Raw genomic sequence first — 13,548 nt, forward strand, 5'->3', positions numbered from 1 at the left:
GTTTAGAAGACGGAGAAATTTAAACGACAATGTATATTTAGAGACCTTATAGCTCTCCCTTTCAAACATCTATGCATATACACACATATGCGCGCACACGCAGGCACAGATTGTTTGCATGAGTGCAATAACAAAACTCAAATATTGTTATTATTTCTATGACACCGTGCCTTACAGGAAACTGTCCAGTGTAATACGGTTATAATTCTGCTCTGCATTTGAAAGATGATAGGAGTGGCTTGGTTGTCATGCCAGAGTTTTCAAAGGAGTCTTTGTGTAAAAGCATCGGTCATAGCCAGAGACATCCTCCTGGTATTTATCCCAGAGTTACTCCAGATGCTGCAAATTGTGTCAAATTGGGCCACATTGAGGCCTCTTTCTTGTAACATGGATAGCTGCTCCACAGATCCACTACACAGATGCAACATGGGGCTTGTAAACACGATGCAGAAACAGCAAGAAATGGAAGAAACTCACTTCTAGAGAGCAGCAGAAGCAAGTGGTGCAGCAACACTTGAGGTGAGGCCAGCTGCTCTCTTGTCTCAGATTGTTGTGCAGATATAGCACCTCATAGATCTGTCGAGGCACGCCCTCATAACCCTCGAGGACACCGGGGTCAGCTGGCCAGAAGAGTTTGCAAAGTGGCGATGGAGCAGGCAGGCAACTAGCCTCGGGGTGGGAGTGAGCCTGTTGGACAGTCATAAGACAACTGCAGCCTCTCTCTCTCTAATTAGATTTCTCATGGGTTGGGAGATGAGCTGTAATCAGCTGCGGTCCTCAGCCCCAGTCGCCACACAGGCTGGATATGTTTCCCTTGGAGGTCCAACAGAAAAGAGGAAGGCAAGAGTTTGGTGGGTCCAAAGCTCTTCTCTATTGAGGAAGGACACCTGGCTGTCTCTTCAAAGCCTTCTATTGAAAGTATGGGTAAAGGATGATGATTTCCTTATATACAATAACCTTTTTTTTTAATTCATCCTGGTGAAACTTGGGTGGTGAGGAGGCTGTATAATTCAGTTCTGGGTGGGAAAGAGAATAAATGGGCAGGCCAGGCAAACAGACCACCAGTCTTCCTCTTTGCTGCTGTGTTTTTTGGAAGGCCATCCAGCGAGCGGTAATGGTACTGGCATTAGAGGACCACTCATGAGAGACATGCGTGCATCTTTGTGGCTTGAATGAGGCGAAGGAGCCAACTCTCTTTGGGCTGTTAAGATCTTATGGGAGAAAAGAAATGTGTTGTTTCCAGACAGTCAGGGGGAAAGTGATGATGCAGCATGGATGAGAGGGGAAGATGAATGGGATTGGTTACATAACCCTACCAGTTTTCCAAGCTTTCAGATTGAGCTTTAACTGTGAGCTTTCCATACAGCACCTTTTATTGTGATTTGCAGATCACATAACACGTGTCTACACATGCAATATTTTAGTGTGTGCAGAGGCTTCTTAGCAAGTGGTGTGAGCCACATTTTAAAAGTGATAATTGCAGCATATTATATAAAGAACACTGCTATTTAAAGCACTTAAGGTTAACAATGCTGCATTGTAACATATAAAAGGAAAACAGCTGAAATAGGTCGCATGCGCCCATTGTAACCTAATTGTTTCACCTCGGGCTCCCACAGTGATTGTTGTTGAGTCTTCAAGAAAAACATCTGGAAGTGGTATCTTAATTTTTATGATAGTGGTAGCAGCTTGTCAATCTGCCAGAATTCATACGGAGGGAGTGTCATTTATGCAGTTGCATGTGTTAGAATTTCAAAAAGTCCTGCACAGCAGAATCACAGAAAAAGAGACATTATGCCATGATGTAATTTGGCAGAGAAAGTGCGTGTGGGCACATGGACAGAGCGGTGCAGTGAGCTGGAGGCAACAATACGACCGACAAGGGGGAGTTTCTTCTTGCAAAGCACATGCAATCCCTACAAAAATTCCCGGTGACTTCAGATCCAAGGAGGTGGTGATATTCATGGGAGCACGATTCAAACTCTAATCCTCTCACTTGGAGTTGGAGTACAGCTTCAGCAGCCCTGGAGCCATCGTGCTGCTGTTCTTGCGCTTTTCTTTGCTGGACATAAACTTAAAACAGATGGATTAATATTTGTCTAAAATAACATAGAGCATTTTCTACACCGCTTCGAGGAAAGCGCATAGATTTTTTTTTTTTCAATTTCTGGCTGCAGTTAGGTTCTGATATATTAACCTGAAGACTAATCAAGCCACTCTGCGCACGTCTTACCTGGGCATTATGAAGATCTATCCAGGCTTTCTGCATTCTTGGGAGAGGATGCCGTCTTGCTGAACTCATTCAAGTCGCGTGTTTTGATTTCATATTTTAGTTGCTCTCGGTAAAGCTGTAACGCCAGCGGACCTTTTACGCGGTAGTTTCAAAACTTTTGCGAGTCCACAATGGACCGTGCTGGCTTTGCTGTTTTAATGGTTTTGATAACTGCACTGGCGCGAATCGGTGGCAGTGACAAGGGCATGACAGGTGTGGAGAATGAGCATGCAGGGGCAGGCCGGCCGGTGTGGGACCAGCAGCCGTCCCGAGAGAGGAGTCAAGGTCATTCGCCAAGGGGACCGGAGGACGGGGCATCCTCCAGAGCAGACCAAAGTTTGCCCGGGACTTTTCTCAACCACTCTGGCGCTCCGGTGAGACTTCCCAGGGACTCGTCATCCCACCCAGATAGAGGACAAATAACCAAAGCGGCACCGTCTCCCGCTGCAGGCGCCTCCCGGGAGCAGCTCGCCACCGCGCCGCGGGATCGTGCGCAGCGCACTGCCAGGCACCCGGTCAGCCAGCAGCAGCACTCCCCACAGCACAGAACCAGAGTCAGCCGCAGGCAGAGCAAACCCAGCTCTGCCAGCTCAAAGAGATTTGTTGGGTAAGACTGACGGTCAAATGCTCTGCTGTCCACCAGTTTATGCTGTTTCCAAATGTCAAATCATCTGAGTGCAGTATAAGTAACTTAGTAGTTTGCAGGGAGTGTGTGTGACCTATTTTACATCATTTCTGGTGTTTTACAATGCCATGGTGGCCCACTTTCTGCAGCACTTTCCTGCAAAGCGCAGTGATGATGTAAGTTAACCCACAGTAAGTGGCTGCAAATTTTCGCTTCATATATTACTAAGAAATAGTCAACACTTCCAAGAAATGGAAGTGTCATCCAGTACGAGAAGTGGTCCCACTCTGACTGAATATCCCAGTGTGGATTGTCTGAGTGGGTAGGTATTTTGACATGAGGGTCATGGCAGGACATGGAATAATAGCCGAGGTTAAACAACCCTGTGCTGATTACCATTCTGATAATGGAAGTTTCTAATCAACAACAAATGTTGTCTAGATGCATGGATGTATGAACTGTATCTGAACTGTGCTGAATCCCGTGCAGCATTGCATTATCACTATTTCCTCCCATTACAACGCATTACAAAACATTCAAATTATTGTAGGAGAATGGCCTCAGACTGCTTCAATGTGTGTGCTCCAGTTTTGTGAATCCACAATATAGCCTATGGCCATATACCGTAGTGGCTCTACCGGAGCCTTGGCTGGTGAACATTTGCAAATTCACTTAGTGATCAGAAACACCTGTTTCTCCAACGCCCTGTCTCCATGCTGCAAAGCCCTATTTTTTGTTGCTGTTCAGCTCCAAACAGGACAGTCGGTTGTTTCCATTTTAAAGCTCTTTTCTTCTTGTTAAATGAACCCTTGTGCATCCAGCTCTGTTTGCTCTATAGGGACAAAGCATGATGCACACTGGAGAGGAAAGTGTTTACACAATAATCAGGGGGGATTTGAAGGATTAACCTTGGGTTGCAGACAATGAAATATAAATGAAATATCTCTTTTGTATGTCATAACAGTGCCTCATACCTTTAGGAAATGGATTATTTATATGGCCAATTTATGGGGAAAGCTTTAGGAGCGATGTGAGGATTTAGCCAAATGTTTAGCCATCTGCAGGGGTGGATACAGGGTGTACTCATATGTACTAAACCATATTGCAACCTGGAGGAGAATGACTAATGGCCTATACAATTACTTCTTTCTCAGGTAAAATGGCTTGGTGGCAAAGTACTGTGAAAGCTTACACTCATCACTTCATACCTAAATGTGGGCAGAGAGGCTGTCCATTAACTGTAATCATATGCACCTCAATATCCTCTGCCCAGTTACCTGCCTCCAAAAAGCTCAGCGCTAGAAGTTTGTTTCATTAGACATCATTAATTGGCCCCGTTCCCTCATTACATAACATTAATAACAGCATTGCTGACTGTATTTGTCATGCAAGTAGTTGCAGTGATGCATGGTTGAATTGAGGAGCTGTCTATTTAAAGCATAAACTCAATGTATAAAGAAAATAACTGCCTGTAGTATTAAATCCAACATGTTTTATTGCAGCACAAGGCAAATGCCTTGCTTGACATTGCCAGAAAAACATATTCTACTGGTTGAATGAATGGGGTCCTTTGAGTTAAAGAGGCATAAAGGTGGCGTTACATAAATCTGCAGAAACATTACTTTATAGTAATTTGCGTGGTGATGTTAACGCTCTCTGATTCATTAGCTTGAGATGAATCACCTACTGCTTGTTAGAGAGAGTGCTCATGACACATTTCCCTTTTTGAATTCCCACCCTGCTTACTCATTTACTATACCCTGAGGGACTGACAGCGCTTAACCTTCCCTTACATTAAAGTTGACTTGGTATGTTTACCCTGTGCTTTTCAGTGCACCTGTCAGAGGTGAGATTTGACTCATCACAATATGGAGGTGGTGAAATAATAGTATAGTAGCACGTGCTTCCCCTATGCTCATGTTCGCACTCAGATAAATTTATGAGAAGGTGTGAACATGGCATTGTTTATTTTTTAACCTTAAACATGATGCTAAGTATGTTGTATAAAGCTATGCTGCCATTCTCTATTATGTGTATCCTTTGATGCAATGGGAGTGTGATGAGTGATGCTGTCTTGGCACGGGCTCAGCTTGATGTGGTTGATTAATGACGATGCTGAGCATGCCAGAGGGCGCAAACAACTGCACGTGATCCCTCTGACTTCTCAGTAACACTTATCCAGCGAGTTCAGTGCCACTGAGGTCAATAAGTCAATCCCTGTTATCATCTCACATCGCCATGAGTCAGACATCCACTTACTGTAATGTCTCGTGAAGAGATGATGGGGCATAGATTTATGCCAGCACTTATCCATTCTGAGGTTTGCTGATGCCCTGGAGTTGCTCTTGCGGTCTGCTGCCTTTTCATCTATCTCTTTAAAATTGGCCTGCACTACAGTTGCGGATTAAAGAGCGCAAAGAATTCAGCTCAAACTGTTTGAGACCTGTCATCCTTCATTTGCTCAATGATTTATAGAAAATGCAGGGTGCTTTTCATGTCTCGTGCGTCTCATGTTATCCCTTCAAGGCCCACATAACTCCGTATTTGTTTTCATTCTGGACTCTCGCATAACACAGCGAGAGGGACACGTAAGTCTACACTCACAGATGGAGTTTCGTGATTTTCCCCGAAAATGTTATTAAATCTAACACAATAACAGCTGAATCTCTAAGGTGTTCATATCCACAGCGTAGCCATATCACAATGATCTGAGACAAATGGCCTTCACAATGAGATGCTCATTGTATTGTGGAGGTTTGAGGCTATCTACACTCTGACTCCTGTTTCTCTGTGAATTTTTAAGACCCTGTGCAACATGATTGCTGGAAGCAGTATGTCCTCAAAGTGTCTTACCTCATCATAATACCCGGTCTAACGTGTCTTCCTCTGCTCAGGCCTAACGTCTGTGGAGGTCAGCAGTGCTGCTCTGGCTGGGCTGTGGCACCAGGAACCAACCGCTGTATAAAACGTGAGTAGAAAACTCAACTGTCAGACATAAATGTGCGAATCAATTTGATTTGGTACTGTTTGCATGAATTCTCTTTCATTTGATACATATAATCACACATGCATCCTCTAGGTAGCTTGGACAGTCTTTCCTCGACTGGCAAACAAGGCAAAATGATAAAAACACCACAATCTTCTGCAGACAGACTGCAAAATAACATCGCAAATGGCTACTAATGGCTATCCTGTCAAGTCGAATTGCGCTTGGAAAGGTTTCCCAAGGCGTTATTGCCCCCATGGCCATGTTAATCATGTGGTGTATGCCTTTTCTTTTCATGTAAGATCCTAGCGTGGAAATTACCAGCACTTAGCACTTGGCCCTCTTCTTGACACAAGCCCCTAATTATGGGTGGAACTGCTTTTCTTATTTGACCACAGCAATATTGGATATCTTAAGTGCCAGACAATTAAAAATGGATTGGAGGACACCAGCCGTGAATGAATAATTGGCCACTCCTTGAAATACAGTTTTTTGCAGAAATTTTAACAGCTTCCAAGTTTTACTGTGCTGTTCATCATAACATTCTTGACATTTGGAAAATATTTCTTCTTCTCCTCCACTGTTATGTGGCCTGTTAAGCATTATGTGGCTGTGCTAGCGGGGGGCTGGGAGTCTCGTCCTGTTAGACCTGTTGTTGACAAAGTGACCTGGTTTGACCGTAGATGTGACCGCAAATTATATCAGGGATAGTCGTCTGCTTGAATTTCATGTTTAGGACCAGTATCTTTTATTGCACACCAGACTGAAATAACAGGTTAGAATCGGTGCTGTTTTAGAAAGAGTTATCTTTAAATTTTACAAGTGATCTTTAAATTTTACAAGTGCAGAATGTGAAAACCACAGAGCAACTTGCTTTTCTAACACAGTAACTAGTCTTTTGCACACTCTTGCACACTGTCTTTTTCTCACCCCCCTCTCTCTCTCTCTCTCTCTCTGTCACACACACACACACACACACACACAGTTACTTTGGCTGTTTACTCATCAAATAGTTCCAATCAAAGGGATCAGTCAATTCACCCAGTTGATTACACAACAAGCTGATTGGCCCCAGCAGCCTCCTAATTAGATCCCCTGCCTCCTGCCCTGTGCAAGCCTCCACCACTTTTTCTCAAGTCCCAGCTAAAGGCACACTTACCGAGGTGTAAATTACATTTAACGTGGAGCTATAGTTACCCAAATCAAAAGAGCAAATACTTTTAATCTGCCAGAAAGTAACAGGTCCAGTCTAACGTGTCCATGTTAAACAAGGCGGAGCATCTGAGCAGGCCAGGTCTCCCTCCAACCATCTGGACCCTCTTACAGCTTGGCCCTCACCCAGGTTTGACTGGAGGCTATGGTGTCATCAGCTGAGTGAACCCCCTCACCACAAGCCCCGGGGCCGGCAAGGTGCCAAACACACGGGCCCCAGGGCCGGAGCCCCAAAGCGGAGCCGGGATTCAGAGCCCCCACACAGAAGACCTCCGCGCAGAAAACCCAAGCTATCTCACTCTCGGTCCCTGCCGCAGAGTCAGGCTGCTGTGCTCGGCAGTGGCAGCATGAGAAAACATGTTCACAGTTGGGGAAAGAAAAGGAACAAACCTGTCGGCTGGGAGCATAAGTAAAAACATATCGCTGGCTGAGCTGCGCTTAGGAAATTCTAGGTGAAGGGATTGAAGTAATGTCTAATATTAAAAGTGTCAGCTGCAGGCTTCACCCGCGAGGCTGGATTGGGTGTCTTGAGTTATGGTTTCCTAACAATACCTCCTTGTTCAATTGGGTTGAGCTCAGAGCAAATATATGACAGGAATTGGTTCACTGGTTGTCCAGGGAGCGCGCCTACATGTATTTAGAAATGTGTTTATAGAAAGGTCTACGTCTGGGTCTCTGTGGGTCTGCTTGGAGATTGTTGTCTGGCTTCCTGAAGACTGAGTTCTGGCCGTGTCCTGTTGGGTCTGCTGCTGACTGTCTCTGTTTTCTTTTCAACTTCAAGATGGATGGTTAGCAGACTTGTTTGTCTGTGTGTTAAAGCAAATTCCATCTGCTGAAAATATTTAATGCTGTGTGATAGGACACTTTGATCCATCAGGAAGAACAGAGGGCTGTTTCCATTGATGTGTCATGTTTATTTCTTTTTCTATTTAAGTTTGATACTTTAATCAGAGAAAATATTCCTAGATGTTTGTGCTTTTTTTGTGATGTTTGCTGCTTTAATTGATGGTGGATGCGACTCGGAGGTGTGTTTGTGTGTGGTCACTAAAGTGATACCAGGTTTTATCTCGGCTATATTTGGCATCACGTTTTGCAGTTGATAGCAAGTCGGGTTGCGGCTCCCGTCGACTTGAAGTGGTGCAGCTTTTGTGTCTGGATCAGCCCGAATCCTCTGTGTCCAGATTCACATCTGCTCATCAAAACGCAGGTTGCTCAGATCAAGAGCAGAAGGAGGCTGTGTTCTTGCCCAGCCTGGTCCCCGCCCAGCAGTAGTCTTGTCTGGACTGTAAGACAGACTGAGAAACAGCTACAAGTCCACTTAACTTGCTCTTGACATTCTGCTTTGACTACTATCACCCGCCTGACAGCACCTCCTATCTGAGTTACAAAATCCTGAATTCAAGAGCTCTTCATGCTATAGTCATCAGGTCCTGATCAGCAATGGCTGATTTGGCCTGCAGAAAAAACAGCAACAACAATGACAACAACAACACAAACAACCAAAAAAAAAACAAAAAAACAAAAAAAAAAAACACCAGTGCTGTCAAACTCCTCTATTGCTGTGTAGTGTTGCAAAGGGGTGGAAAGTTTCCGGTAAATTTCTCAGAAAGTTTCCGAAAATTCCCGTGGGAATTTTCACTCTGGAATATTGGAAATTTTCAGAAGATTTTTGCTGTCACTTTTTTTTTCAATTTTTCCGAAAATTCCCAGGAAAATTCGGATCAGGAATTTTGGGAATTTTCTTTTTTTTTTCTTGTCATCAATTTGAATGAGGTTTTTAAAAAGTTTCCATGGAAATTTAAGCTTTTAAGTTAAATTAAGAAATTTCGTTTTTGTTGTTAACTTAAGGTGAATGAGGCAAAAATAAACAATAATCAATAAAATTAATGTCAACATCAATATCACCATTTTGGAAATGGAAACCCTAATCTCCTGAACTCAGGACTCACTTCTAACCCAAAGGCCATACTGTAAAATCATCATCCCCCTACCCAAGTGTGTGAAATAAAACTTAAATATAAAACTTAAATATAAACAGTTAACTTTGCATTTTGGTGGAAACAAATATGTTGCATGATTCAATATAAATAATTTCGAGCACATTTGATCATCATCAATCAGTAGCCTACACTCCACTAGGCTACAGCACTTCCACTGAGACAGACGATCATCACATCAGCATCAGGATTCAATTTCCTGCATTTCTATGCATTTTAATGGGTAGTTTGAACCACTTCATATGCACACCTTAACAATAGTACTGCACACAGTCCTATGCCTGAATTAATAGCCTACACCTCTTACTAACGCTGTATAACTGCTGGTCGTTGCACACGGGTGATACCATTAATATCTTAATGTAGGATATTTACATAAAACGCCCCGATGGATCAGGTTAATTTCATTTGAACAACAGATTTCCTGAGCATTTATATGGGCTATGCAAACTTCAATCCACATGATAAAAATTAATCCACGGACCACCAAAGTAACATTTGACTGTTTAATTAAATCAACTTAAAATTACTCTGGTTGGAGGGGGTGAGCTCCAGTAGGGCGCTCATGCACGAGCACATACACTGTCACGCATGCAGCACGCGAACGTGGATATGATGTAAATCATACCGTCCTCCTTCTTCTGCAAAATTGTGTAATGCGCGCAGCGCGATTAACTGCGAATTGTGGCATTGCACAGCCAATAATCAACTGATAATAATAATCAACCAGATCCGGCAGACCTGACCGGGTGGCCACACACACCGTGCGGTGCTGGCCGGCACCAAGCAGGCACCGCTCCCCCAAAATTTCACAATGTTTCCAGCCAGGGGAGCTCATGTCACCACCAGGAGAGCTGTGCTCCCCTTTGCTCCCCCTTATTTCGCACACTGGTTATGCCAATATTCACGACAGTTTGACTCAGCGAGGGAAAATTCCCTGGAAATTCATTATAATGTAACATGTTTGCATGCATATCTGCTTATAACAAACCAAAATGTTTATTATGTATATATGTATATGACCGGGTGAATGCAGTGAATATAAATTCCCAAAAATTCCCCCAAAATTCCCGTTTATTCCCGTTAATTCCCATTAATTTCCAAAAATTCCCATGGAAATTTTCCAACTTTCGGGAATTTTGCAACACTATTGCTGTGGTATTTTAACAGTTGGTGATTGCTTAAAATAAGGTGTCGATGTTGTTGGTGAGAGAAATCAAAACATGATTGGTTGGCCACTGAAGAACAGCAAAGTGAAAAAGAAGGATCTGATGCAGTGTTGTCATATTATTAAACTATTGTGCTGAAGGAATATATTTTGAAGAAAATGTTCAAGACCAAACAAAGAGAAACCATAGGTGTAAATGTGTAATTTCACGAAAAACACGTTTATTGAGAGAAAATCCAAAGCCACGGCCAGACCAGGGTCCAAAATGTACTTTTTGGTTCATCTGCCAATGCAAGTTAAACTGAGACAATGTATCAGCCAAAAGCATTTTTTATCAGCCATAAAACTACATCATGCATTATTTGATGATTTGATTATTTGACAGGACATTTTCTGTTTTAGCTTAATCAAAAAAGGCACTGAACTGAATCAATTTCTTACGCAACACATTTCAGGGTTATTTTAACTGTTGAGTACACAGAGACTTGTCAGCTAACACGGCTGTGTGAGCTATCGTTAGTGTTTATACAAAATCTTTCACTGCAGATGAACTTCTGAAAGCTGACTGTATCTCACCAACAAGTTATGTCATCATAAAATCAGCCAGCAATGAAAAGCACTGGGAACGCTGCACACCTGCATTAACAGTGGTTGCCAAAAAGAGAAAGCTGCATATCAGTTCAGTAAAATTATTACTTTGCACTGGATATGGCTACGGATATCTGAAATAGTAAGCTGCTTAGCTCTGAAATTAAGAGGAGAATTGAATTGCTGGCATGTTTAAGGGGAAACACTGTAACCCTCAATTAGATGTCTTGTACATTGGTGTCGAATGACTTTTTTGAACTGTGGTTTATGACATTTTTTGGAAGAAAAGTGAGGTAAGGATTTTCAAAGCCAGCGTGACTGCAGAATAGATTTATGCTGTATCTAGTCTCCATTATTACGGCCTCCAGATTCATCACGCTAGTCTTTGGACCACAGAATGAAGCTTTCACTCATACTTAGCCCTAATAATCACTTGGATAGGATACCTACAAGTCAGTTTCCCTGAAGTCTCTTTACACCCCACCTCCCACCTTTATGCCATAGGGTTATATATTCAGTAGTGGAATTCATTTTACTACACTGTACATCACGATGTTTTGGAGAAAGTTCGCAGTACATATGGCAACATGCTGCAAGCAAAGCCAGCGCTGAGAGCATGACCCCAGAAAAAGCACACACATGGCTCTTGATTTAAACCCATTGTTGTCTTAGAGCATGGAGATGAAAGGTGCATCATTCACGTAGAGGAATAAAGTTGTTTTCAGTCTCTTAAGCAGTTTGTGATTGACAGAGTGAAATGCGGTAGAAAGGAGTTTCTTTTTGATTGCCTTCCAGCTTTTTTTGGCCTGCTGTGTCGCTCAGGGCCCCATCCAACCCTAAAATAACTCCTCATGCTGAAAGTCTGCCTCTCTCTCTCTGTCTGTCTTTCACTCTCTTTCTATTTCTTACCTCCTCCTCACAAGCTAATTCTCCCTCTCTTTCCAAGCGAAAAAAAAAAAAATAGCATGTAGAATGTTTTTTTAACTCCAGCTTGTCTTCATAGGGTTTGAACAAGGTAACGCCCTCCAGGTTGCATACGCTGAGGGTCATTAGGAGCCATGTAAGTTTTGTTAAAGGCTTTACTCAGCTGCCCAGCAATTTATGGTTACCTCATTCTATGTAACATGTTTGGTTGGCTGGGTGAAAGCTTATTAAAACGCTAATAGAAGAAATGAGAATTCCACAGATGCTGACGATACTTCAATATGCATCCACGTGAATCAATAGTAGTCTTACTATTAGTACAAAATCTAGCTATTTTATACAGTTTATTGAATTTTTTTGTTACAATTGTCCTACACACTTTTACAAAACATCCTGAACTGAAGTTTTACACTTTGTTTAATATCAGGATTTGTTTTCCTCATTATTTCGTAACACATTCAACTGGGGCTGGTGAGGGGATGGCGGCACAGCAAACCTGACTGGTTGGTGTGAAATAGAGAGCAATTTGAATGCTCTTTTTTCACTTCAACATGTGTCTAGCAGCTGGTTAAGCGTCAAGGACGTACATATGTGAGCGTTTTCTAAGCTCCAAAGCAGCACCTAGAGAATTTTTTGCTGCGCCATCTTCCCGTAATGGATACAGTCCGCCTCAGTTTGCTCTTTAATAACCCACCCGAAATGCAATAAGGTATCCAAATGCTACGCTCTTAAGATATTTGTTGTATTTGTTGGTTTCAGCTGAAAACTCGGCTCAAGTTCTGTGAATACCAGGAGATTGATTCAGAGGCGGTAGCTCATCCACAGCACAATGGTATCTGCTTTCATTTATGTCACATTTATGGGCTTTCCTTGGCAGAATGCACTGTTAAATGCATCATTTAAGGTTTGTCATGGCATTGGTGACACTTTATAAAATAGTATACAGCAAAGCAAGATGTTGAAGGGCATGACATGCATCAAAGGTCATCAGCCAAACCTATAATGTCACAAGCACATGGGGTTAGTATGCACCATGACACACGCTCACAGGACTTCCCTGAATAGCACTGCTAAATGCATTAGTTTTACTGAAAAGGTTACATAAGAAGCTCGAGTGATGTGATTAGCCAATATCGTCCGAAACATGTGCACCTTTTAATCTGGAACACGACACGTTCAATCAGAGAGTTAACCCACAATTTAATTGAGAGGTGTATTTGCTCGTCATTGGATGAGAACAGTATTGTGGCATTGCTGTTCAGCCTACGTAATGAGGACAAATTTGGTAAGCGGTCGTATTATTGTTTATCATATGTCTAAAATCGTAAATTTAAAAGCAGTTTAAAAGAGAATAAAAACAAAAACGTACGCTGGTGAGGATCACGCCTGTTTTCTGTTTTTCACGAGAGCAGAGGAAAGTCTTTAAAATGCCGGTGTTTCTGGTGACGTTGTTTAGTGAGGTTTGAAATTACTGCCACGCAGAGAGCCGCAGAGCCCTCCTCTGCTTTATATGCTGTGTGTGGATTTGTGGGGGTTGCACAGTTCACAGTTCAGGGGCGTAACACTCCCTCGCTGCCTGGAGAGAGTTATGGCCCATTAGACAGATCCTGTAATCAATACACACACCAATGTCCCAAAGCCCATCATTACCCCTAGACACCGGACAGCTCGTGCTTGAGATGTCTCTCCAAACCAGGAGTGCTGCCTTCTCCGCTCCAGCTGGTGTGTCTGTTTGTAGGTTGCAATTGAGTCCTGTTTTGGCCTCCTGCGCCACAT

General features: G+C 42.9%; 1 protein-coding gene across 2 annotated transcripts in view; it reads left to right on the plus strand.

The window, feature by feature from the left end:
• Nucleotides 1-2,023: 2,023 nt before the first annotated feature.
• Nucleotides 2,024-13,548, plus strand: part of LOC115354403 (latent-transforming growth factor beta-binding protein 2-like) — an 86,369-nt gene continuing 74,844 nt past the window's right edge. For both annotated transcript variants that reach the window (XM_030044794.1, XM_030044795.1), the window contains exons 1-2: nucleotides 2,024-2,879; nucleotides 5,792-5,865. In XM_030044794.1, coding sequence (XP_029900654.1) covers nucleotides 2,404-2,879; nucleotides 5,792-5,865 — 550 coding nt within the window. In that variant the 5' untranslated portion in view covers nucleotides 2,024-2,403. The remainder of the gene's footprint in view (nucleotides 2,880-5,791; nucleotides 5,866-13,548) is intronic.

This window comes from Myripristis murdjan, chromosome 22, assembly GCF_902150065.1.
Source record: "Myripristis murdjan chromosome 22, fMyrMur1.1, whole genome shotgun sequence".
NCBI classification, from domain to species: domain Eukaryota; kingdom Metazoa; phylum Chordata; class Actinopteri; order Holocentriformes; family Holocentridae; genus Myripristis; species Myripristis murdjan.